Source organism: Drosophila innubila, assembly GCF_004354385.1.
Source record: "Drosophila innubila isolate TH190305 chromosome 2R unlocalized genomic scaffold, UK_Dinn_1.0 1_C_2R, whole genome shotgun sequence".
Lineage (NCBI taxonomy): Eukaryota > Metazoa > Arthropoda > Insecta > Diptera > Drosophilidae > Drosophila > Drosophila innubila.
Window position 1 is genome coordinate 22,829,546 of NW_022995374.1, and position 24,961 is coordinate 22,854,506.

Here is a 24,961-nt window from a genome sequence, read left to right on the forward strand (position 1 = left end):
ACCTCTTGAATTAAGCTTTCTAAGCTGTGATTAAATTAGCTCTAATGAATCAAATATAACTGCCACGACAAATAAACTGGAGACATAGCTGGCGCCACTTAATTGTATTGGAGCCACCTTCTGTTAGCTAGCAAAGCTGTTTTACTTTTATGAGCACCACATCTCAATTCGCTTTTAGCATTTCAACGCCAGGTGGTGCTTTAGATTGCATACGAAAATTGTCAATAAATTCCCTCACTAAACACCAAAAGGATAATTTAAAAGATTACCCTTCTGAGAAATTACTAAATGTTGTCAACTGTCTCCTGGTACTTTTCGAAGACGCAAACCTTTAGAATAATTTGGGATATTTGTTTAATACATCAGATTGTATATCTAACTGGCTGAATATGCTGGGAATTTTCTGCAATCAAGTTGGCAATAAAAATAAATCAGCGGATAATCTAAAATAATTACAAAGTTGAGCCTTTTGCGAGTTTTTTGGGAGTAAACCAAATGCCAATTAACTCCAAGAACTTTTCGAAGACGCAAACCTATTGAATAATTAAGGACATTTCTTCCATGCAAATTTTTTCTGCGAATTTACTGCAATCAACTTGGCATCATAATCTAATTTTAGTTTGTATGCATCCCTGTAAATAAGTCAGCTGATAATCATGTATAATTAAAATATTTACCCTATTGAGACTTTTTTGGGAATTTACTAAATGTCCTAAATTTATTCGTGGTACTTTTCGAAGACACAAACCTTTTGACAAATTTGGGACATTCATGGAATACATCTGATTGTAATTCATCCCAGCTGAATATGCGTTTTCTGCAATCAAGTTGGCATCATCATTTAAATTTTATTTTTTTGCATCCCTGTAAATAAATCAGCTGATATTTTTGGCGGCAATTCAAATAATGAAATTCAATAAGCACACATATGAAAATTGAAATTGAATGTAAGTATAAGGTATCATTTACTTGGATAATTGAAGACATCTAAGAATATTTTGTACTCTTTCAGGTGCAACAACTTGTAATACAATAAAGAGCAGTCAGCAAAAGCATCAATATTGATAATTGATTGGACGAGGAACCATTACAGCCGAGATTATTCAGGCTTATTATATACTGTGCCTCATCCGGAGTCTGGCAGGCGGGCTGCGTGCATGAAATGTGCCCAAAGCTCTGGGCTTGCACCGAGAAGAAGAGCGGAGGACACGGTTCAAAGTCATAGCCCACACAGGCGTCCGTAAGGTCATAGCTAAATGCTCCCAAGGCCGTGGACTCGCAGCTCTCGTCGGGTCGCAGCGATGAGGTCAAATTGCGGAAGGGCAACTCGATGCTGCGGGAAGTGCAGACGGTAAAAGTGATCTGGCTAACAGGTGTAATCTTGAGGTAACGCATGCTCTGTCTGCCTGGCAAGTAAAGCGAGTCCAGACGATAGAAATTGATGCTACCCAATCGACCGTACTGCTCCAGGGAATTGCTGCCATACTCGCTGACAGCGCCATTGGAATAACAACGTGGATTCCATATGCGACGAGGAACTGAAATAAACTCTTAGGTTCTATACACACCTTCTGGGATGCTGTCAAGTACTTACCCTGCCTAATGCGCCTAATGACAGGTGCTCCACACTCCTCGGCCGGCTTGTCCATGTTTAAGAGTAGCAAATCTCTGCTGGGTTCCCTGACAAAGTCATGGAACCTCACCAAGGCACCGCCGCCATAGTAAATGAAGTGCAGATTGGGCAGACTGTACCGCAATCGATCCAAGTAGCGACGGCTGTAGTCATAGTCGTTCTCATCCACATAGGACGTGGGACTGGGTATCAGCAGAGCCACCAGCGAGTGTCCTCCAAGATTGTCAGCTGCCGCTTCCACTGCCAGCAACTCCTCCACCCGAGTGCTCAGCGTATTCAATATGGTGGGTAAATTGAACCCGGGTGGATCTATATGGGAAACAGCTCAGAGGAGTCTTTAAGGCGACAAGATAAGGGGATACTTACGCCAATAATGAGAGGTAAAGTTCCATTCCTGATATACATTCACTATATAGTCGGTTGTATTGACGATAACTGAAGCATCAGAGGCAGCAAAAAGAGTCACAGTACTGGCATAAGGATGGATGTTTAAATTCTGCAAAACATAGCTTAAAGAGAAAGAAAAGTTAGTTATAGTGACTTAGAGAAAGAAGTCAACTTACTCGACATAATCCACAATCCAATTATAAGGCCAGTTGGTGTCCACAAATACAAAGACATTGGTCTTTATAGTCGTCATGTTGGATATATCCGACCGCTGATCAAGCTGGAAAGAGTCCATGGTGCCTGGGAATTGTATAGATTAAAATATTAAATATTGCTATCCAATAGCTAGTTGCTCTATTGGGAACCACTTGAGGAATCTGATCACAATTAAAAACTCAGTGTGTGTAGTTCAAGTGGGGACTTTATTAGCGAATTTTGTTCACTCGAACTTACAACTTAAATACAAAAAGAATTATAGTAATAAGTTATGACAAATAATAATGTTTGTGGGCGCATACATACATACAAGATGTGGGGGATAATTTGAACTGGAACTCGACTTTAACTATATGTATAATGTGACGCCTACTGGAGGGATTGTTGCAGCAGCAGGGCCAGCAGAATGGTCAAAAGACTGGCCGCCAAACCCGAGACTCCACTGTAGCAGCCCATGTTGACCGAGGAGACCACGTAACGCCATTGATCGGGCGTCTGACAGGCGTCCTGGGTGCAGGATGTTGTATTGATGGAGCCAGGTTGCACGGACAGATAGAGGGGAGGACACTGTGTGATGGTGTAGTAGCCATTGCAGGCATTGGACAGATCATAGGAGAAGCTGTTGCCGCTGATCTGCACGCAGCTCTGATCCGCTGAGCCGGTCTGCGAGGAGGTCGTCGAGTTCTGTTGCGGCCACTCGATGCTGCGGGATGAGCAGACGGTGAAACTGCCGCCGTTCTGGGATTGTATGGTCACCACCCGATTGGTGCCCGCTCCGAAGAAGTAGTTGGAGGCCATGCGGTAGAAGTTAACGGTACCCGGACGCACATACTGATACATCTGATCCGTGCCCCAGCTGTTGGTGTACCAGGCGGAACCACAGCGAGGATTGATGATGCGACGAGGAACTGCAAGTCGAGTGTGAAACACATTAGATCCCTGGATGAATACTCTGACTGATAGTTGGACTCACTCGTTATTATGCGCCTAGCAACAGGTCCTGCCGTTGTCGCCACGGTATTTCCCGGCGTGAGGGAGAACAGATCCTTCTGCGAGTCACGCACGAAACTTGAGAAGCGCTGGATGTTGCCACCACCATAGTAGACGAAACGCAGATCCGGAATCTGCTCGTAAATGTACTGCAACTCAGTCTTGGCATAGTTGGAGTCGCCATCATTCACAGTTGCCTGATTGGGAAGGATCAGGGCCACCAATGAACGACCTCCCACACTGGAGTTCGTCTGCTCGCCATTCAGCAGAGTCTGGGTGAGGTTTTGGATCGTACGGAGAACCGTGGGCAGATTGAAACCCTGAGTATCTGTTATAACAGTTGTATCAGTTAGTCTGTATACCTAAAGGATTTATCCGAGGACTTACACTGCGCCTGCGTGGTCACATTCCACTGCTGATAGACATCGGTCACATAACTCGTGGTGTTCACTATAACTGATCCATCAAAGGCCGAGAGCATTGTCACGGTGCTGGCATAAGGATGGATATTCAGCTGCTGCAGGATGTAACTGAGGATGAGAGGGAATCAGCCTATATATTCAATTGGGTTATCAATGAAACTCACGCGACGTAGTCCACAATGGAGCTGTACTGCCAAGAGGTGTCCAAGAAGATGTACAGATTCGTCATGGGGGTAATAATGTCGGACAACTCCTGGTTTGTGCTTGCCGAGCAGGATACATCGTTCAAGGATTGCGCTGTAAGAGGGAGAGGGCAAAAGAGAGAAAGAGGGGGGCGGTTGCATGTGAGAGCGCGACAATGCAAGATAGAGAGGGAAGAAGCATATGTGTGAGTCAGACCAAGTTTCCCCAAGTGGTTCCAAGTGATGCATTTCGATAATATTGATGGGGCTTACTTACGCACATAGGTCACCAGCGAAAGGGCCGCAGTGCTGGCAAAGTTGGCAATCGATTCCGGTGAGAGGGTAACCTTCAGTTGCATCTCGCGATCGAGAACCTGGGCAAATGCGCTGACCTGACCCTGCATCTCCGCAATGGGCGCCACGACGGGGAACTGTTGCTGACGACTGCAGGCTTGAATTCCAGTACCCAGCACTCCAGTTGTGGAGTAGTACATGCGGAGCAGCTGCGACAGCTTCAGCCCGGAGGCCTGTGTCCTCCAGTTGGCTATGTTCTTGGCAATGATCAAACCATCAAGTCCGCCACGAATTTCTGCATCGGTTGCCTCTAGGTTGTTGCGCTGAGAGAGGAAGTACCAGTGGGGCAGGACCGTGTCATTCCAGCCACCGGTTGCGCCCACCGAGGCCGCATTATTATTTGTGACCGGTACCTGGACAAGCGTCACCTCGGCGAGATCACCTCCCAGAGTTGCTGCCCAACGATTGTCAACTGCGAACGCAGTCGTTTGGGACTGAGTGCGACCACGTCGCTGGCTGGACAGAGAGAGAAGAGTGTTCAGATTGATGGTCTGCTGCTGCAGTCCCGTGGCCACGCCCGCAATCAAAGCTCCTGCCGAGACGGTGCCCCAAGGAGTGCGCACAACTCCATCTTCCACGGGACATTGGCTGTTACCCTCTGGCACCGCATACGCCCAGTCATTGTCATTGTAGTCCATTTCTCCAAGCATATAGTTCGATCCGGATCGTTGGCGCTTCGGCCGTTCGTCCAACCATTCCGCATCACCAATGAAGTTGTTAGAGACGTCTTTCTTGGGGGAACGGGGCAGACGCTGTGCCCGATACTGGGAGAGCTGGCCACACACGGTGTTCTCATCTCCACGCAACCTGGTATCAAAAGTGCTGGACATCATGAAGTGCAGGGAACAGCGTTCCGTGCTGGTCAACGAGCTGTTCGGAAAGTTATTGGCATTTCCCTGCAGCAGACGGGAGAGAAGTATGCGGAACTTGGGGAACTGAAATCCTGTGGGACTATAAGGAATAACCCCGGCGACAGGGGTAACGCCGGGGGCACGCTTAATGCCATCCTGACGGAACCGATGCAGCAGAGCCACCGAGATCTGTCTAATGTCCATCTGGTATCCGGTTGCGGCATAGCTCAACTCGACCTTCTCAATCAGAGAGATGAGTGTGTCCATATTGGCGGGCAGACGGTTGTCCCGGTTCATAAAGTAGGACGTATTGTAGCATTCTATCAGCGAGGGTGGTATGTTCAGTTGTGCATTCTCCTGCGCCTCCACTGAGCCAATCGCCAGGATCAAACCCAGGCAAAGGCAGACAGCGACTGCCTTCAGTTGCTCAAATTGCATGCCGTTGCTCTTTGGTGTCGTTTCTGTATGTGTCGGATCGTTAAATGGAAGCTGAAATTAGACAAAATATATATCTTCATATAGTATACCTTTCGGGCAGGTTAGTGATGCGTTCCCCCATCCCCTTTGTCCAATTTACAAACGCTAGTTACAACACTCTCTCCACTTATCAAACTGGCCCTGGCCCAAAAAAAAGAAACACCCAAGCCGTTGAGTCAGCATCGACATGGCTTACAGCTGTCCAAGCAGTAACGCCCAACTGATAAGACCTTAACCATTGTATCCAATGCGTACAGTACAATTTCTTATCAATCCAGCAACAATTATTCGTGTTTGATTTACGCGCATGTGTAAACTTTGTTATCCTTATCTCTCGACAAATATTTAAACAAGACCACAACAGGTTGGGCTTTCAGATGTCTCTTGTGTAGGTGCAAGGCATACACATATTGATCTGATAATTTCTAAATGGGTAAATTCATTAATTTCGTTTTGATATGCCGCTATTTGTTAGGCCATGTGCAATGGTTGACAATTTATCAAACTTTCTGTTCCGTATTTCACAAAAAAAAATACAATTTTAGTAGCTAAGTTAACTATAAATAGAACCAAAGGGAATGAAATGACACTGAATCAATTTAAAAGATCTTAAAGTTGAAAGAAGATAAAAGATTTTCTAATTGTCACAAAGACTTAAAGTTATTGTTCATGTATCAATATTTATCAATAGTGTGTCACTTCCGTTTTGATTTTGAAGTTTACAACTCTCTGTCAACTTTCTTGTAAGCAGCTTTCGTAAAGCTCTTTTAGCCACTCCTTAAGTAGCCGGAAGCTGATGTCATTTTTGGAACACTCATGGACTTATCAAACGAAAATAAAGTTCATATAATAAAAGACCTGTAAGCGCATGAGTCAAGTTGCCTTGATATGCCATATATACATGCAATATCGGTTATCAATTATTATTATCAGTTTCACAAAGAATTTGTTCAAATTCACTATATGTATTTAGTAGATTGGCGCGGACACTAGACAATACCGTTAGTTGGGGAGAGCTTTGCAGAAATATTATTGCTCAACCATAAAAGCACAAAATGCCGATAATGTTACATGAGTCACTTATAAGACTAGAATTCGCCATTGAATATAAAAAATAGAACACCTTATTGTCCCTTTTAGTTGAGACAATGTTGGTATTTATATTACACACTATACTATATATAGTCTTAAAAGTATTTGTGCACTACACTACACTGCGATTTTACGCGATGCGATAAGATAAAATTTAATTGCTTAAGCACAGTTAGTTGTGAACATTTTAAGTAATTTAACACTCTTTAAAATTGGGGCGTTTACCGCGCGTGTAGACTTTTTTTGTAGAATTTACTTCACTCTGATGTAACTTATTCATTATTCATATTCATTTTTAAAACATATCTAAAGCGCATTATATTCATCAATGGCGATTTACTGATATCATTATCTATGACAAATCTATATACAGATCAATTTTTAAAAAATTTCTTCCAAAACCGATGATGTTTTTTCCGCATTACCTTCTTCCACTTGCTAAACTATTCGTACTGATTATTCGTTTTTCGGACGCACAGGTGCCTCACCTAAGTTTGTGTCGAGTTGCGTAGAGTGTTGTAATCTCGTCAACCTGCTTATCAGTCTCCAATACCAACACGACTGATAAGATATGATACGTTTGGATCTGGGTGAATAATACTCTACACCGCAAAAGTTGTGCAAATCAAAATCGTACCAAATATATACTTATCAGTCTACACGAATGAAAATCTTCAAATGATCCTGTAGAAACGTAAAGGGAGGGAGACATAAAAAATAAAACAAAGAAAAATGAAATATGTTATTTAATGTGCCTAATAAAGCCAACAACTGTATTTAAAATATTCAACTTACAACGAGGTCATCAATAAAGCGTAAAATTTGAAAAATGTATCGATACTCAGAATTAATTCCCGCGTAAGTTTCAAACGGTTATGAGGGCTCTCACACTCATTTCTATTTTTGATCTAAATAGTGGAATGACTCATTTCGTAAACTTAGTGAGAACCGTTCCGATTAAAGTAAATTGCCGGCACTCAATTCAAATGTGAATTGATTTTTAGTTTATTTAGCAAGAATTAAGAAATAAATAACGATTTTTGAAGAAAATTTAAAATTCAAAATTAGATAAATAAAAGATGTTGATTTTAATATTTTAAATTCGTCAGTCTCTCGTGGAAAAAAGTTTTAAAATTTATTTCTAAAAAAATATATCAAAAAATAGAGAAAATTCTAACAAAAATTCTGCAAAAATTTAAAAAATTCTAGCTAAAAAAAAAAGGAACAGAAATTCAGAATAACCTTTTTTCGGAAATGTACCTAATTTTTTACGTAAAAAATCGAGCCAGATCGGACATTTTTACTGGATGGGCAACCCTCGGTTGTTGGTGTTGCCTCTCTTTCTGGAGTTTGTTGTTGGTGCAATTTTAATCAATAAATCCTAACAGAATGTAAATAAAAAACAATTCTTTATACTAAACAGCTTAATAAAGTACTAATAAATTGCAGGGGCAAGCACAGGACTGCACAACAAGATGCCATTTTCGTGGCATTCATGGAAAGGCATCCCATAATAGCCAAAAACTACTACAAGGGTGACAAATTGGCCAGTGAGGCCGCTTGGAGAAGATTGAGCAAGGAACTGAACAGCGTTGGACCGCCAGTTAAAGAAGCCAGTGAATGGAAGCGAGTAAGTTGAGAATTCTATATTCTAGCCTGGAAGGTACTTAAATGCAAGAGTTCTTAAAGGTATGGAAGGACTGGAAGAATTGTATTCGCAAGAAGATAGCGAACAACAGGCTGGAACCAAATGCCACTGGCAAGAGCTCCTTATACCAAGACACGCTGACGCCTTTGGAGGATGCAGTGGCCACAATCACCGATCTATATGAAATGGCAGACGTCATGGTGGAGTCACAACCCAAGGCTAAACGTCGCAGCGATGCAAACAACCCAAATATGCGCTTGCATGACATCAAAACTGATCAGGACGAGGAGGCATCCGAAAATGGTATTTAAAAGTACTATTTTTTTAAAGGAATCAATTAATATCAAAGTTTTGATTTAGATGAAGATGCTGAAGCTGATCAGGAGGAGGAAGAGGAGGACGACGAGTCTGTCGAATCTATCAGCGTTCGAGATGTCGGAGTAAAAGTGGAGCAAGAGTTGCATCAACATTCCACAGCCAAGAAACGAAGGTTACAACACGATAATCTCAATGGGTCATTTCTGGGCGAGAGCACAGTACTCATGGACATAGCCAAGGAGCTACGCGACCTGAACAGACAGACTAGATTAAATGCCCAGCGCACAGAAGCCAATACAGAAGCATTACTAGCTATGGGTACTCAGATTTCCGATCTGATGCAGCAGCAGCTGAAGGAGCGTAAACGACTCAATGCAATAATGGAGAAATTTGTGCTCAAGATGGAAACTACCGATTAATGTAAAATGATTTTAACTTTAACAAATAATATAAGAAATATTCATAATGTAAGGAACTAAGCTCAAAGAATCATTCTTTGTGAAAGTTCAATTTTGATGTATATGAAAACTTTGTGCAATCCATTAAAGTCATCAGCAAATTTAATTTGATTGATATTGAAGTATTGCTGTTAAAGCTATTCGCCACCATCTCGGCAATTTTGAATCAACTCTTAATATTTTGTAAATAATGTTTTATTGTAAACTTAGTTAAATTTAAAATTATATTCTAGCCAAACTTCTTTCGGCCTCTAAACAAAAGTTTGGGTTCGAGGAAGCAGATTTCGACAGAACCACGATGAAATTCTGTTGAATATGCTCAGAATAGGCTGCGGAAGGCGACGAGTTCAAAATTAATTCAAAGTTCACTTTACTTTTTTTTCAATTTATTTTACGATTTCCATTTAATTACAAACGATGCATTTTTGCAAAAATAATGAAAAATTGAATTACTTATTATTGGCGCGCCAAGACTTTTTCAGCTCCGACAGATTGTGGCGGCTGGACGATAGACTACAACTCCGATTTTTCAGTCGACAAATTACCCCTGATAGCCTTTTTACACTGGCGGTATTGGTATTGGTATCATATGGAAAATTTCATATCATCGTAAAATATCGACAATATCGCATTAAATATCATATCGTTTCCTGCTAAAATATCGCCAATTTAAATCCATCAATTTGCACCGAGTAGTAAGCGCGCACACTTTCCCAAATGAATCCCAATAATATGGACTGGAGTTTATTTTCCGATACATCGTATTAAATGTTGATATCTAAATTTCGCTTTGCTAAAATTTCATCAATCTATATCGATATAGTATCGATATATTAAATCCCATGCCTAGTCACAACATTCCATCGCTATCTTCAAAACAGCGCCAAAGTTTGTTTGGTCAAGTTGTTTTTAAATGAAAAATAAGTTTTAATCTGTTTTAAAAGCTCTTAAAAGACAACTGACAACATGTCCGGCACATTGGATGTAAGGGTCTGCAAGCTTGGTGAGAAGAACCAGATGGAGGAGCTCCGTGAGCTAATAAGGAAAACCAGCATCAAGGAAGTAAGTGGCGTCACATTCGTGGAGCATTTAGCATTTCATAAGTTCTGGTAATGCGCAGTTAACAACCACTCTGAAAGCCAAGCTGTCGAGGAGCGACTGCATCAACTTTTGGAACTATTTATTGCTGGCCTGCGATGCGAACAATGTGGAGACGCGCGAAAAGCGTTTTGCCTGTGTGCGATGTTTCTTGGACGGACTTCGCACCGTTGAGATGAGCTATAAACTAAGCGTGGACTTAATTACCCGTCTGCATCAGGATTTGTCCACCTACTCGTCGGACGAGTTGAACTGGATCCTGGAGCATTGCTTGGATGACATGCGTGCTGGAGATGCCAAGTGTGTGGCCTGGAAGGATCTACTGCCGGAAACGCTGCTTGTACTAATTGCCAAGCCGCGTCTTGTCATCAACGGCATTGCCATGGCTGGCAACGAGCTCAGAGATAGCACTGTACGGAATCTTTGTACCATGCGTTGGCCTTCTACAATCCTGACGCCCATTGCCGATATGTTCATGTATGTATTGAGTGGGTGAAGTACTTCAAGAGTGTAATCTTTGTAAGACGCTTACAGCATGTTGAAGTTGAGTTATGCCGAGCGAGTGACGGTGCTAAATAAGTTTGCCGGCGCTCTACAGGAACTGTCGCCCATGGAGTTGCCTGCTCTGTGCTACCAGCTCTTCTCCATGTGCAACAGTGCTGCACAACTCATCATTCCATTGCTGGCACTGGAGAAGTACTTCCATAGAAACTACTACAAACGTTTGTTCTTGGACATGTGCAGCAATTCCACAGATTTTGACAGCATTGGTAAGAATTATAATCTAATCTTTAGTTTTTTTTATGGACTTTTGGATTCTTATAGATGCTTATTCGGACAAGGAGCTTCGAGAGGCGGAGGAGACAGTTCTGCATCATTTAAACTACTGCACCATGTATCTGCTAAGCGAACAGCATGTGGCAATAATGCTTAGGGTAAACATTTGATTTAAGCATAGACTTTTAACTAACTTCCTTTGATTCCAGAACTTCCTTCACATGCCCGATGTTATACTGACACCGTTTATGCTCAGCGCAATTATTTCAATGACAGCCGTGAATCGCGATCCGGAGTCTGCACGCTCCTCTAGCTGCATTTTGCTTCCCTTTCTTCGCAACGTAATCAAACACAACGAGGACGAACGAACCTTGGCGGACTACTCGGTGTGGTGTCGCGATACACTACAACGTCAGCCTGTGGATCTGCTTCAGGTTTTTACGGTGCTCATCGATCAGAACAAGGATGGCAAGGATGTGATAACTCCGGGATTAGTCAACTTGGCCTTTACACTGCTTAAAACACACAATTCACCTAAACTCAATACGCTGGCGATTACGTTTCTCACAAATTTTATTCGCAGGAGATTCATGTTTGGACAGGGTATTATTAAGCGTGTTGCCGAATGGATGGTCGTGGATCAGGAGCAGAATCAGTTCTCCGGTAAGTGGTTTCCATTGTTTTTATATAACCTGAAGCTAAAAACTGATTTGTTACAGAATGTCTTACTATGTTGAGCGTGGCGGATACATACACAGTTTCAGAGTGCCTGGAAACTATCACAACGGTGATGGAAGACTTTCTGTGGGTGCGTTTCTGATCTCAAATCTCTCTTTGTCTGCTGTATTATGCTTTGTTGCTTTTCAGCTACCTGGCGAGCAATCCATGCGCATGATGAACTTTATTTTGCCACTGCTCAAGCTTTCGAATCGAGTGCGCGATGCTTTGATCGATGTGCTCCGTAAAGCAATGACAAAGTGAGTTTGATACTACATATTTGCATATCTGTTAGACTATTACTATTTAACCTTTTAATTCGTTTAGAGACTTTCGCACAAGGCGCATGGCCATCTTTGGCTTCTGTATGATCCTCAAGCAGTTGAACAATAGCAATTCAGTGCGTCAATCGCAGAATGCAAGCAGCTTCTGCACACAGCACAACATCTCTGGATACTCGATGATGACACAAAGCTCCTTGGGTAATCGCAGCAATCCACAACGCAACTTCGATATGCTCACATTGGAAATTATTGGAATCTTGCGCAGCTGTTTCGACCAACAGCTGGACATACGTCGTACACTCTACGAGAGTGAGTAGAATTTCTGATTTAAATTGTCCTAAGTCTAATGCCTGACTTTCTCAGATCTTCAACGTGCAGTTGAATTGAATGCCAAACTAGTGCCCCATGTGTTACAGTTTGTGGACTTTCATTTGCGTAGCTTTTTTGATACACCGCCGGCTGACGAAGTGGGTGACGATTTGGATACACGTTTTTCCGTTAACTATGAGCTGCTGCTTGGCTCCAAAGATGAGCAAGTGGAGCTGAAGGACAATCTGGGCTGCCTGGTGCAGTTTGTATCCCATTGCCTCACAATTTTTGAACGTGCTCCTTCAGGCTGCGATGTACGTGAGATGCAGCGACTGCTGACGCTCTGTACCCAAAGATTGGTGGCCAACAGATTACACCTGGAGGATACTGTAAGTCTTGCTTATGATGCATACTCTCATTCAGTTTAACCCTTTTGCAGTCTCCACCAGTTACACATCTTAAGTGTGCACGCATTCAGCAGGAGCTGAACCTAATTGAGGGTCTAATCTCACATTCGCTACTCTGTTCTAAACCCAACAACGATGTCATAAAACAGATTCTACCACTCTTCAAACAGCATCAGAAGTTGCTTAAAGGTCTTCAGAGCCTGGCAGACTCTTCGAAGAAAACCCAGAAGCACTCCAAGCAGTCAACGACCAATGACAGCACTGTGGTTGTCAATGTCAGCGTGACCACAGCCAAGCTGAAGCAAATGTGCACACAGCCAGAGAACATTTGGGATCTTACTATACTGGAAAAGCTGCTACATTTGCTACATGAGTAAATTATATTAGCACACGCAAATATTCTTATTAGCTAAATGCATTTTCATTTTCTTTAGCGACCTTGTGCCATTTGCATCCGCCGAGAACACAACGCAGCTGCGAAGCTTTGAACCGCTGGTTCGTTATGTGCTAGAGATTACTGCCCAAAAGGTGCATGCTATACGCGAAGAGCCGGACTATAAGCAGCTGTCCTACAGCAAGCGAACCTTGAAACTGGTCACAGATATAACCAAGGTAATCTATGAGCGATGCATTCTTCGTCTGCCTGATCTGTGGCGAGACTTTGATCTGGAGAGTGCGTCTCTGGCAGCCAAATGTTTTATGGAATGTGTTCGAACGGCCCATGAAACATATGCAAAGCGGTTCAAAGAGTTTGTCAAGGGATTTGGTAAGATAATAGATTCTAATCTTATACGCAAGTAAATTAAATGGTTATCGTTTTACTCCTCCCAGATATGGCCACGATAAATAGAAGCAAGGAAGGGACATATGTGTTACAGGGTGTGCTTGACCAGTACATGAAGGAGGATGCCAGCAATAGTGACTCTGCGGAGGCACTTAGTAACGATAAACAGGGCGCCAAACTACCTGTTTACCTTCTAGAGGCACTGGAGATTCTGTATGACCACATTGGGTATGGGGAGCGGGCAGCAATCGATTCGTACACTTGGCTACTAGAATTTTGTCAAACCTGGGAGCTGCGTAACCCAGCAATGGGTGTGTTGCATCGTATGCTATTCGCACAACGTCAAAAGACACACTCGGGCCCATTCTTCGATGCAATAGCCAGGCAGTTGGGCCAAGTGCTGGGCACGCAGAATGATGAAGATGTGAATCAACAATCGAATTTTGGCCTTAAAACTCTGGACATTAACACAACGGGAAGTTGCCTGCAGTATATGTACGCTGTCGTGCAGAAGCAGCTGGAGGATGTGGATTACTTTATCATCAAGGCCAACAATTTAAAATACAAATGCAACATTGTTCCAGAGTCTGATCGGGTCTACTATCGTGGTAATCTAGAGACATTGGAAGGTTCCATTTGCACTCAGCTGATACTGATAACGCGCACACTCTTGGAGCTTACAAACGTATGCATTCCCCTGGGTAGCCACATGGATGGACTAATGAAGCTACTAATACAACTGTATACGTGTCTCAAGAATCTGGCTAGACACTATTTGGTCGGCTACACAGCAGATGCCAGCAATGGCAAGAGCATCAAGTAAGTTAAGCTAGCATAAGTTTTACATACAGAATCTAATTCATTACTTTTACTGCTGATAGGTTTGAACAGCTGCTCAAGAACGTGGGCAAACCATTGTCAGCCAACATATATCAGCTGATTTCATATGTGGAATATAACATTTTGGATGATCAGTCAAAGGAGCCGGCAACGAAGCGCAAGCCTCAGGCGGAGCGTGCCAAGGTGCTTCGAGAGACGCGTCTTATTCCCAAGGTTATACTGGCCATTGAGAACTTCAACAAGCACATTATACTACTCTCTAAGAAGGCAAAAACAAATGATCGTTTGGCAAACTATCTGCACTTTGGAGCCGTGCGCGACTTTAATATTAAATCAGGTGACCTCAAAGCCGTCATCGAACGCACCTATTCGCACAGCAGTCAGATTGAGGTGTCTGACAGCAATATAGAAGCAGTGGAGGATGAGGAAGAGGGGGAGCAGCAGCAAGAGCCACAGAAGCCCGACAGCGACGATGAGCAGGCCAGCAGCATTGCAGAGCCCAATGACGATGATGAGGAGGAAGAGCGGCAACCGTCCAAGAAGCAACAGGAAACCACTCGCAAACCCCAGCGACGACGACGCGCTCCCAGCAACGAGGCAGAGGAGTCTCAGCCCAAGCGTAGGCGTGGACGACCAAGCAAGAAATAAGAGCGGCTTCTGTGCTCAATCATGGTGTGGATGGTGGATGGTGTATGGTAGATGGTAGATGAGTGTGGGCATATTTAAGGGGAATAGCAACGCGTGTACCTGCATCATCAACATCGTCGTCATTCGCTGGCAAATCCATTTAAGTTTTTAACTTGTGTTTTTATGTACTTTTGCGCAAATTTGATGCCCGCACGCAATAGAGCAACTGCCTCCCACCTCGCCATCATCCGCATCTCACATGGCGAGTGGCCGACCCATCATTTTATTGCACTTGAAAACTTAATTAGGCCAAAATGCGGTGTGAACGCCTATTTTTTGCTCTGTATCAAGCTGTGCGAGATTTTTATTACATGCATCAAATGTAATTTGTTACCAAATTTGATGTGTTTCTATCTTCTTCAAAACGGCATAAATAAAAGAAAACTTCCACGACGGGGTTGGGGAAGTTGTTGGGGGGTTGGAACTGGTGTTCCTGATGGCCTGCCAACTGTTTTCTTTTATTTTTTTTTACTGGAGAGTCATCATTTAAATTCGTGGCAGGTTTTATGGTCCAGGTAACTTTTAAGTTTTGCCTCGTATCAAACTGAAATCTACCTAATATTAAAGGGCGCTCAACAAATGCGTCTAGTTAAACTACTTGTTGGATTAGTTTCCTGGTTCGTAGCTTGGGAATGGTGCTGCTATTCAACCCCCTGTCTTCCTGCCTAGTGGCAGCATTGGGTGTCAAGGGTCAGCTCGCTTCAGTGCAGCGCCAAGAGGCGTTGTTCTATTTCTAATAGTTGTGGTTGATTTGTGCAGCAACGTTGCCTTTTGTCATAGAAATTTATTGAAATCAATTGATTTGCTTTGTTTAACAATTTTTGAATAGCTGAATCCTTGAAATAGATTTGAAAACATGAATGTCCCTTGATAAATAATGAAGTGAATAAGTTGCAATTGCATTCAATGAGGCAGAATCATTTGTTCAGTTATTTAACATTAAATTGCTAAGAGTTGAAAAAACGCCACATTGAAATTCTTGAAATACACAACATTTTTTTTTTTTTTTTGTAAAATATGGTTTTTTTCTGACGGTATAGCTGCTCTCTCAGAATCTTTTATTCTCTTCTAGTTAGAAATTAAGTATTTGTCTCATTAGTCCAACTTTCACTTTCAACAATAGTTCTTGATGTGCTAAAATTTGTATATTATATTTTTAGACAATTTTTACTTTATTTTTTAGGTTGGGTTTCTACTCAATTTGGTTTTTAGAATCGAGATTGCGTCATATTGAGTTCCCCTTAAAACTACCCCTCCTCAATTTCAAGCTCCTTATTTGCTTCGTTAGCAAAGTCGAAATTTGCATTAAGAAACATAAATATTTTGTGGTTTTTTGTTTCTGTTATTTTTTTTTTTTATATATATTTTCGTGCATTTTTAACAAGTTAAGCGTCAGGGCAAGTGTTTGATTTTCAATTGCGACACAGTTCTAGTGGGAAATGGGGGAAGTGTGGGAGTAAGTTTCTAAATTTATTATTCAAATTTTCTCAGTTGATTTGCTTGCATTTATTATTAAGCATTACAGGCGTGATTCAAGCTTTGTTTTAATTCACTTAAAACTACATAAATTTAACTTTACATGCAAGCCGCGCAGCTCACGTGCCTCAGGGCCGGCTGTGCGTTTCCAATAGATATAAAGATACAAAATGTATCTACAGCCGCTCCAACGCTCGTAAAAGCGACGAAAACGTCGCCGACGCGATCCAACAGTTTAGTTCACAATGCGACATTTAATTCAATCAAAAGACCAGCGGACGACTTGACGAATCTTTAGTCGATCACTCGAGCGCAACGACAACGGTTTACACTCGGTCTTTAACTTCCAAAGCGAGATACTCGACTATATTTAGTAGATCGTAGTGCAGTTAATCGCGCTCCTTAAGCTTAATTCGTACGAGTGCTAGGGTGAATGCAACCTTAAGATGTTTGCTAATTGTTGCCACAAAATGTTGCAACTGCCATCGCTGCTGCTAGTGATAGTGCTGCTGCTGGCAATGTGCCACTGGAGCTGCGCCAGATTGCGTAAGTATTTGCAATAGGGAAATATGTGAGGGAATTCCAGCGACGTGAAGGTCAGTTAGCCATCAATCGGTCATCAATCTATCAATCACACAACTTTAAGTAGGCTGCCACACTCTATTACAAAAGGCAAAAAACTTTAGTGACCTTTATTTGAGTAACTTATTTATTTTACGATTTTCTTAGACAATTTCGCAAAAAGTAATCAATATCGACATAAACATACCTAGATAAAAGATGTTGTAACTTCGTCTTCTCTCTATCAATTTAATTAAAAAAAGTAGGTTGACAGTCTTGAAGATTAATACAAAATGCAAGCTCACCTCTAAAATAAAATAAAACAAATTTAAATTTTTAAAAAGATGTTAGATTTTTTTTTTTAACGAAAAGTGCCTGTTACCTAGTGTTATTAAAATTATAATTATATTATAATATAGGTGGTAATATCCTTACATAAGCGTGTAAATAGTTTTTGGTTAATAACCACACTACACCAAGAGCAAAGTAAGTCAGTCACCAAAAAGGCCACTGACCTGAGCCAAGTCAAAGCAAATATTAAAAAATAGCTGTTGCGCATATTAATTATGCTCGTCGATACGTCGAAGGTTAATCACAAGTAAACAAATAAACCCCACAAATATGAGTAGATTCTTACATGCATAAGTATGAGTAAATACTGACCGAATTGATTAGTTGCAAACACAACAAACGAAGCTTTTGAAGGCGACACGTTCTTGGTAAAGGTCAACGAATGGTAGATCCATCAGTTGACTGCCTAGCTAACTTCCCCATTTGTCTGACACCCACACAGCGTCCAGCATAACGCCCTGCGCACGTGACGATCCTCAGCTGGAGCGTTGTATTATTAATGCCGTCTATCAGGTGAAGCCTCTGTTGGTACATGGCGATCTGGGAGATGGATATAGAACGCCACCGTTGGAGCCGTTGCAGCTGGATGACATTGAGCTGGGTGGCAGCAGTCAGTTCCAAGCCGTCTTCATGGATCTGGTGGCCAGAGGTGGCAGTAATTTTACCATAGATCGCATTATGTTAGTACTAACAGCAACTACAGTTTAACAGAAACAGTAACAAACAATATCTTATTCAATCTACAGCGCTAAGCCAGAGGATATCTCCTATGATCTGTGGATAACTCTGCCCCGCATCATATTCAGTGGTCGATACTTTATGCGTCTCAATCTGTTGCTGATCGATATTCAGGGCAAAGGCACTATGCGTGGATACTGCGGTAGGTAATCGATTCCTAATTGAAACCAGGTCTTACCCTTATCCCACCTACAGAAAGTGCAAAGGCAGCGGTGAAGATGCGGGGTACTCGCTATTTACGGAATGGCCTGGAGTACGTCAAGTTCACCAAGATGACAATGCGTATCCAGTTCAAGGACTTTAAGCTGCAGCTCGACAATCTATTCAACGGCAATGGCGTTCTAGGAGAAGCGGGCAATGCTCTAATCAATGACAATCAGGATCTGTATTTGAATGAGATTGTGCCGGGCCTGGAGCGTGGTCTATCCAAAAAGTTTCTCGCTGTTGCCAACGAGATTTTGGCATCGGCCACCTTTGATGAAATGTTTCCCCCTAGTCGTACTATTGTTAACCCCATTGCTTTTCCAAGGCCTACAGTGGGTTCGGGCTCTTCTTCTGGTCCTGGTCCAGCCATAATTGAGCCATCTTATGTGCCGCGTAATCCCCTGGGTGGCATTTTGGATCAGTTGCCACCCAGAAGTCACAGCCACAACCAGAAACCAAAACGGCCAACTAACAATCCTTCGGGCGGTATTTTTGGCGAATCGTTGCCAGGTGGAGGCATCATAGATCCCAGATTAAACCTGGGTAGTTAGGTTACACATATATTGTTTTGAATTTATTATCAAGCTGCTGATGAATTTCACTTTGTCAACACAAAGTTGCATTTGCAACTGTTGTGAAACTGTTGAGAAAGCGAAATTCAGAACAGACTTGCTATAAAATGTTTGTTATAAAGTTTTCAATAATATAAATTTCTAAGTTGGTTACATTAGAAAGGGATATCACTGTTGGCATCATTAATTACATTCTCACATCTTAATGGATCGAACTACTTAGGTGTTTGAGAGTGCCGGAATCTGAAGCTGGCCATGTCACCTGACTCTGAGTACAGTTGCCTTCTCATCCGAGCGCTAATTTGGCTAAGAGCGCTTAATGTCTTACTCCATTTGCTTGCTCCTGAATGGAGGAGCTTGGCAAACTTTTTAATCCACCACAAGCTCAGGACAGTTTTGCATATTAAGCGCAAAGTTTGCGACTGTACAACAGCACCAGGGGGACACTTTAAGGGCAAACACACATACAGTAACACCTCTGCATCTTACACCTGTTCAATGTGGCACAGGACACGTGCCTCACGTTGCTGCTGAGCTGCTGCTCCTTTCTCCTCGCTGGCTGTGATTAATCACCGGCAACGACAAAGATGAATTCACAAAGGTTTTGTGTGCTGAAAAGTTTTTACTTTCGCCTGGACAGTTAATTGTGTTAGATGTAGATGGACTTCTAGTTCGTCTTGGAGTCCGACCTGGACTTGGCATAGCAACAACAACAGGAAAAACAAAAAAGTGTTGGTTCGTCGCTAATTAAATTCATGCGAGAAAGAAGCATTATCGACTTTTAGGCGCTGAATATTTCAAATGAAAATGTTTTTGATGTTGAGACAACCTTACGGTGCTTGCGAGCTAAAAGGAAACCCTTGGCAACATCTTTGACCAATCCCATTGGCAATCCAATGGCAAAGTGTCGCCGACATTAATTTCATTTATTAATTTTTAACTACGCCCGCGCACGAAAATAAAAGCAACTTGATAAATGGGAGACCCGAAATCTTTCGCGTGGCACATTTTGTTTTCCTTTGTGCCATTTTCCCCCAGATTTTGGCAGGCGCTTCCTTTTTCCTTTTTTTTTTTTTGACTTGGACAGCATTTCTCGCTTCTCTTTTGTTGTTGTTGGTGCTGTTGTTAATTTTTTTTAATTCTTTGCTTTTCACTTGAAAGGCGCTCGAAACGTGAAGATGCGCCGCGATGTCCGCTAATGTCCTTTCTTTTATCATTAAGTAGACAGCATCGGCGACTTGGGGTTGCTGCTGAAGGTACTCCTGATGCTGGTGCTGGGCGTGGCAAACTGCCATTGTCCTGGGGTTGGAGCCAGGAACCAAGAGCCAAGCTCCTGTACAGGTATTTACGGCCATTAGCGAAAGAGGACGCGCTGTCGGCTTAAAGTTCTAAGGTTGCGCCGATGGAACAAAGTAGATAACGATAAAAAAATAAAAAAAACAACTGTAAGTATGATGTACTTTTATAAATACTTTTATAAAACGCAATTTCTTTGAGCCTAAATTGATATATTAATAATTAATAAATGCTGGCAAAACAATTAAAATTAAAAATTAATGTGATGGACGAGTTGCTGCAAAATTTACTAATACAATACTAAATGAAATACCAAAATAATAATAAATGCTTCCATCGATTTTAAAACAATCTTCAAAAAATCAAGTTTCTATAAAAGTATTGTGAATTGAATTCAGTGTTGTGCCATGGCTAATGTATTGAGACACCACTGTATATACATTGATTCTAAAAAGAAGAAGAGATATGCCCGGATTTCATCACAACAGGATAGTAAACACAGAAGTTTTTTGATAAAAAAAATGTTTCAATCAAGTATTCTCTTCTTTAGTTTTTAAAAACGTGTCGAAAAACCTATTTTATTTTGTAGACTTTATATTTAAAACCGTATTTAATAGCTTAAGGAAATTATTGAAAAATAAGTTAAGAATTACCATTTAAGGATAGTTCAGTCCGTTGGATGATATTTCATAATTTATAGATATTTAAGTGAAGTGTTAAGTGTTTTTACATCTATGATGAACACCTGCGTAAAGCGGTACTTCTGCCCCAATAAACCTGTTAAGAGCACGGGATGTCACTCGACTTTCTATTATCCTAAAGGCGGCTCCTACTCGGGTTACTGGCTAAACAACAAGAACCATGGATGGGGAGTTAAGACGACTGCGGAACGTGATTCGAGTTATTATGCTGGGAAGAAACAACCTCATGGACAGCTCATCTACAAGGGCATGTGGGTGGAGGGGAAGCGACATGGCTGTGGTTCAATGATACGGAAGCGGGGCACGGATCTGCAGACGATCTACTCGGGTGAGTGGATCGATGATATGAAGTGTGGAGAGGGCAAGAACTTTTATCCGGATGGTTGTGTCTACTTTGGACAATGGCTGAGGAATCGTCGACATGGCTTGGGCATACAATGGTACGGTAATGGCAACATCTATGTGGGTCAGTGGGAAACCGACTTTAAGCATGGTCTTGGCGTGCTTTTCTACGGTGGGTACTAGCAATCCATACTTCTATTGCTATCGGTAATCTTCATCGGTTTGATTTAGCTAATGGAAATCGCTATGAAGGTCACTTTGCACGGGGCTTCAAGAATGGCGAGGGCGTTTTTTATCACATGCACACGGGTCAAATTCAGAAAGGTATGTGGGAGAACGATAACGCCAGGACATCACTCATGCAGGATGAGGTCAAAATTCGACGTAGCGATGCAGCTACTCCTTATCCCATACCCCCCAACCGTCTCAAGTATCCTAACGAAATAATACACGATCTCTTCCAAGAGTTCAAGCCGCACGGGGAGAAGCCGCATCGTCGTTTTAATGATATGGTGAGTCTGGAGTTTGTGCGCCATCAGCGGCAATTTGCTTCCTTCGAGGAGCGTCTAGCGACCGCATCGGGTCTGGATCTATATCCGAAATCGGATCTCCCCTGCACCTGTGACTGTAAAATTTATTGATAATCAGTTAAAAATTTAATGTTTATTGTTGGGAATATCCTAGAATTTAAATAAAGATTTAGAATCAAGGCAAAATTAAGTTTGCTTCAATTCGAGATGTCCTTTAAATCGATTCTGTCAACGACACAAGGGTTCCTTAAATGCTATTGGGGTTAGCCCAAATGCAATAATAGGCACATTATAAAAAACATATATTTTAATAAGGATGAGGGATGTGTGAAGTGCGGACACCTGGTTTGGTCAGCCTTCGGCGTTGGGCCTCAATTGAACCTGCTTTTGTCAGTTGAAATCATTTCATATGCAAATTTTGGTCGAGTTGTTGCCTTTGGGACGCCATTAAAATATGAACTTCTTCAACAGAAAATTCAATTTAATAAAGGATAAAGTAGATAGTGATGTTTATTTTTCATTTCTCAAGTGCTTTTTGATTGAATAAGGCAAGAAAAAGTTATGTAAGCTGTTATTATCACTACAAATTTAAACCTGAAAGACTTTTTGGGTGTATGGCAAAAAATTTCGTAGCTTTACAATAAAAAATTCTATTTATGAATTCAAAAAATCAACTCCTTAAAAATAAACGCTGCAAGCTGTAAATCACTTGGATTTCTTGTTATTCGATCCTCAATTGTGACAGTGGTAGATTTCAATTTTTTTTTTTACCAGCAACCCTTTAATTTCCTGTTTTTTTTTCATTAGCATAAAGTGCAGCTGCGAAAAAAATGTGTGGTGTCATTTTTTTTACCAGCGATAAATTTCCATATTGAAAGGATGTGTAAAGGACGCGTGCCTGGAAAACTCTTTCATATGGTAATTCCCGTTGCATTGCCTTCAATTAAGAGCGAACGGAACTTGAATATACAGTTTTCAGTTTATAGGAACTTTTGTTAATTCAATGGTAGCCACTTTGCTTATCTTTTATCTCTTATTTAAATAATTCTGTATATGCTTGGATGTTGTGTGTTGATGATTGGCGACTGGTGTCATTAATTAATCGTTGGGTTCGACAACAATTGCACACGATTAATAATTGATGGCGGCAATTGGGGCAACATTCGCTGAGATTGCTTAGACAACTCAGCGGCTCGGTTGGATTTGGTTAATGTGGTTTTCCTATGAAGGTTGCAGATGCTCGGAGTAATGGAAGTGATGGGAATGGCAGGAAGTGAAGTGAGGCTGCCTGCCGGCCAAATAATTGCAAATGACAGGCGCTTTAATTTTTCTTCCTCTTCGGCAGCTTATTTTTAGACGTGGATCGCCGGTGGTTGGGGTTGGGGTTGGGGTTGGGGTTCGGGACTGGGTTTGGGGTGCCGAACTTAGGCCCGGTTGCCATGTTTATGATAAACTTAATTCAGTGTAAATGAGCGGCCCCAATGAGGGTTGACAGCCCCAAGGAGGGGTTGGGGTTTGAGGGGTAACCACAGTTGGGGGCGGGCAGTAAACTTCTGTTTAGGAATTCGGCGAAACTTCAAATAAACAAATCTGTGAAAGAAAAGCAAAAGCAACGAAAAAACAACAGCAAAAGAAATGAATAAACGGCTGAAACTTTGTTCGATAGCTTTTCCTTTTACAGTTGAGTGAAATGGAAAATTTTAATTGCTCAGTGTGTGTGTATGCTTGTATGTGTGTTGTTCTTGTGTGCATTGCAAGCATCGCCAGGCACCAGCGAATTGAAATTTTCATTTTATTTTACATTTCATAAGGATACTTAAGAGCACAATTGTCAGTATACTCACATCAACTGAATCATTTGCATTTTCTTTAAAAATTCTCTTAAATTTGTAAGAGATATATTTTTGCGCATTTCAAGCTTGATAAATTAGCAAAATATTTGTCATGCTCCAAGCCGAGAAAAGCTTACAATATTCCGAGTTACCCCATTATATTATAAATGAGCACTTTCGATATCATTACGACCCATAAAAGGGGTTGTTGTAAGCACCAAAGTCCTGCCAGTGTTGCCCCAACTCTAGCGCTATTTAAATTATTGCAATGCGCACACAAGCGCAAATGAGTAAAAGGATCGTAAGCGACACACACATGAAACATGAAAGGACATACTAGTGGCAATGCCGAGTCGATGTCAATGTCGATGCTAAGACGCAAATTTCACGGCCTTTTCTCATTAAGCTGATGTCAGATGAGAGCTCGAACGCAAGTTAAAGCCGCGCAGGAGCACAGAAGGAGACGGAGATGGAGACGGAGTTGGTGGCAGAGGTACACACGGGTCCCATAAATTATTTGTGCCGGAGCCAACCCTTGGAAAGCGTTGAGCAACTTTTTTACACTACGAGTACAAAAGAAAGAAGAAGATGAAGAAGAAGAAGAAGAAGTCGCGGCATTTGTTATAAATTAAGTGATGGGGGTGCCCAATGTGGCAACAACGTTTGAGCCAGAGGCAGAGGCAACTTTTGGAGGTGGGCTCATTACCGCTGCTAGCAAGCTGGCAACCCTGTGACTTTTACCGTTGCACAGCGAAACAAACTGAAATAAAATCGAATGATGCAAGTGACTTACGAAAACAACGAAGTTTCTATACTCTTGCGTTATTTTAAAATTATTCCAAGAAATTATATCTTTTATTGTTTAATGGTGTTTTTTTTTATCAATGGTTTTTAAATTTGTAAAAAAAGTCATCTGTATTTTATTTTATGATTTTGTTGTACTTTTGCACAACAATATATTTACAAGTCTTAAATAAATGTAAAGGACTGTTTCGATGTTTATTTCTTATTTTATGGGATTTTATAAAATGTATTTTTTCACCTTGCATTTATCTTTCTTATCTTTTTTCACTTTATCAGACTTAAGCTCCCAACTTAAAGTGAATTCAAAACGCAAATTTTTTTAGGAATGATATTAGAACAGGTTCACTTCCGAAAGTGATAACCGGAACAGCACTGATAGTATACTACTTAAACACTTTTTAATTCAATTTACTATTCTTACTATAGTAAAAATAATATGAATTTTCGACATGTCAAAATGAACAGCATAGTGCATTGACCTTTTGAAAATGTTTCTAATGAAAAAAAAAATTTGCATATTTTACGGCGCTGCGACGGCTGCTGTTCTACAGATGGGGTTGTTGTTGTTGTTGTTGGCACGTTTGAGCTTTTGCTCATAAATAAGCCGACACACAGCAAGGAAA

General features: G+C 41.5%; 5 protein-coding genes across 8 annotated transcripts; 4 read left to right on the plus strand and 1 right to left on the minus strand.

Moving 5' to 3' along the window:
* Window positions 1–2,423: 2,423 nt before the first annotated feature.
* On the minus strand, window positions 2,424–24,705 carry LOC117785781. 3 transcript variants are annotated; one of them, XM_034624011.1, is made up of 7 exons: window positions 24,701–24,705; window positions 21,625–21,627; window positions 4,108–5,524; window positions 3,813–3,945; window positions 3,614–3,756; window positions 3,210–3,554; window positions 2,424–3,144 (listed from the first exon to the last, which is right to left on the minus strand). In XM_034624011.1, exons 3-7 carry the CDS (start codon window positions 5,471–5,473, stop codon window positions 2,606–2,608), a joined length of 2,526 nt encoding a protein of 841 aa, XP_034479902.1. In that variant the 5' UTR covers window positions 5,474–5,524; window positions 21,625–21,627; window positions 24,701–24,705; the 3' UTR covers window positions 2,424–2,605. The 3 variants fall into 3 exon arrangements, with proteins under 3 accessions (XP_034479902.1, XP_034479901.1, XP_034479903.1); XM_034624010.1 differs by lacking the exons at window positions 21,625–21,627; window positions 24,701–24,705 and adding an exon at window positions 7,030–7,159; XM_034624012.1 differs by lacking the exons at window positions 21,625–21,627; window positions 24,701–24,705 and adding an exon at window positions 7,007–7,042.
* Window positions 7,419–9,134, plus strand: LOC117785784. Of its 2 annotated transcripts, none has more exons than XM_034624015.1 (4): window positions 7,419–7,462; window positions 8,054–8,234; window positions 8,294–8,555; window positions 8,613–9,134. In XM_034624015.1, exons 1-4 carry the CDS (start codon window positions 7,434–7,436, stop codon window positions 8,987–8,989), a joined length of 849 nt encoding a protein of 282 aa, XP_034479906.1. In that variant the 5' UTR covers window positions 7,419–7,433; the 3' UTR covers window positions 8,990–9,134. The 2 variants fall into 2 exon arrangements, with proteins under 2 accessions (XP_034479906.1, XP_034479907.1); XM_034624016.1 differs by lacking the exon at window positions 7,419–7,462 and adding an exon at window positions 7,887–7,995.
* LOC117785780 (Fanconi anemia group I protein) lies at window positions 9,910–15,379 on the plus strand. The gene is made up of 13 exons (XM_034624009.1): window positions 9,910–10,090; window positions 10,149–10,603; window positions 10,661–10,896; window positions 10,952–11,061; window positions 11,113–11,566; window positions 11,623–11,711; window positions 11,771–11,880; window positions 11,948–12,213; window positions 12,268–12,602; window positions 12,653–12,993; window positions 13,055–13,386; window positions 13,452–14,223; window positions 14,286–15,379. The coding sequence occupies exons 1-13, from the start codon at window positions 9,995–9,997 to the stop codon at window positions 14,890–14,892; spliced, it is 4,203 nt and encodes a 1,400-aa protein (XP_034479900.1). The 5' UTR covers window positions 9,910–9,994; the 3' UTR covers window positions 14,893–15,379.
* LOC117785782 lies at window positions 16,766–18,999 on the plus strand. Its single transcript, XM_034624013.1, has 4 exons — window positions 16,766–16,953; window positions 17,762–17,999; window positions 18,066–18,199; window positions 18,253–18,999. The coding sequence occupies exons 1-4, from the start codon at window positions 16,854–16,856 to the stop codon at window positions 18,810–18,812; spliced, it is 1,032 nt and encodes a 343-aa protein (XP_034479904.1). The 5' UTR covers window positions 16,766–16,853; the 3' UTR covers window positions 18,813–18,999.
* On the plus strand, window positions 20,801–21,822 carry LOC117785783 (MORN repeat-containing protein 3). The gene is made up of 2 exons (XM_034624014.1): window positions 20,801–21,344; window positions 21,404–21,822. The coding sequence occupies exons 1-2, from the start codon at window positions 20,864–20,866 to the stop codon at window positions 21,811–21,813; spliced, it is 891 nt and encodes a 296-aa protein (XP_034479905.1). The 5' UTR covers window positions 20,801–20,863; the 3' UTR covers window positions 21,814–21,822.
* Window positions 24,706–24,961: the final 256 nt, after the last annotated feature.

Excerpts from the sequence above, each read along its gene's own strand:
- LOC117785784 (XM_034624015.1), top strand. The coding sequence starts at position 7,434 with ATGTATCGATACTCAGAATTAATTCCCGC. Across the intron at positions 7,463-8,053 it reads TACTCAGAATTAATTCCCGC|GGGCAAGCACAGGACTGCAC; the intron begins GTAAGTTTCAAA and ends AATAAATTGCAG. Across the intron at positions 8,235-8,293 it reads AAGCCAGTGAATGGAAGCGA|GTATGGAAGGACTGGAAGAA; the intron begins GTAAGTTGAGAA and ends GAGTTCTTAAAG.
- LOC117785780 (XM_034624009.1), top strand. The coding sequence starts at position 9,995 with ATGTCCGGCACATTGGATGTAAGGGTCTGCAAGCTTGGTGAGAAGAAC. Across the intron at positions 11,567-11,622 it reads GGAGCAGAATCAGTTCTCCG|AATGTCTTACTATGTTGAGC; the intron begins GTAAGTGGTTTC and ends GATTTGTTACAG. Across the intron at positions 11,881-11,947 it reads CTCCGTAAAGCAATGACAAA|AGACTTTCGCACAAGGCGCA; the intron begins GTGAGTTTGATA and ends TAATTCGTTTAG.
- LOC117785781 (XM_034624011.1), bottom strand. The coding sequence starts at position 5,473 with ATGCAATTTGAGCAACTGAAGGCAGTCGCTGTCTGCCTTTGCCTGGGT. Across the intron at positions 3,946-4,107 it reads TTCGCTGGTGACCTATGTGC|CGCAATCCTTGAACGATGTA; the intron begins GTAAGTAAGCCC and ends TCCCTCTTACAG. Across the intron at positions 3,555-3,613 it reads TGTGACCACGCAGGCGCAGT|ATACTCAGGGTTTCAATCTG; the intron begins GTAAGTCCTCGG and ends CTGTTATAACAG.
- LOC117785782 (XM_034624013.1), top strand. The coding sequence starts at position 16,854 with ATGTTTGCTAATTGTTGCCACAAAATGTTGCAACTGCCATCGCTGCTG. Across the intron at positions 18,000-18,065 it reads TTTACCATAGATCGCATTAT|CGCTAAGCCAGAGGATATCT; the intron begins GTTAGTACTAAC and ends TTCAATCTACAG. Across the intron at positions 18,200-18,252 it reads CACTATGCGTGGATACTGCG|AAAGTGCAAAGGCAGCGGTG; the intron begins GTAGGTAATCGA and ends TCCCACCTACAG.
- LOC117785783 (XM_034624014.1), top strand. The coding sequence starts at position 20,864 with ATGATGAACACCTGCGTAAAGCGGTACTTCTGCCCCAATAAACCTGTT. Across the intron at positions 21,345-21,403 it reads TCTTGGCGTGCTTTTCTACG|CTAATGGAAATCGCTATGAA; the intron begins GTGGGTACTAGC and ends GGTTTGATTTAG.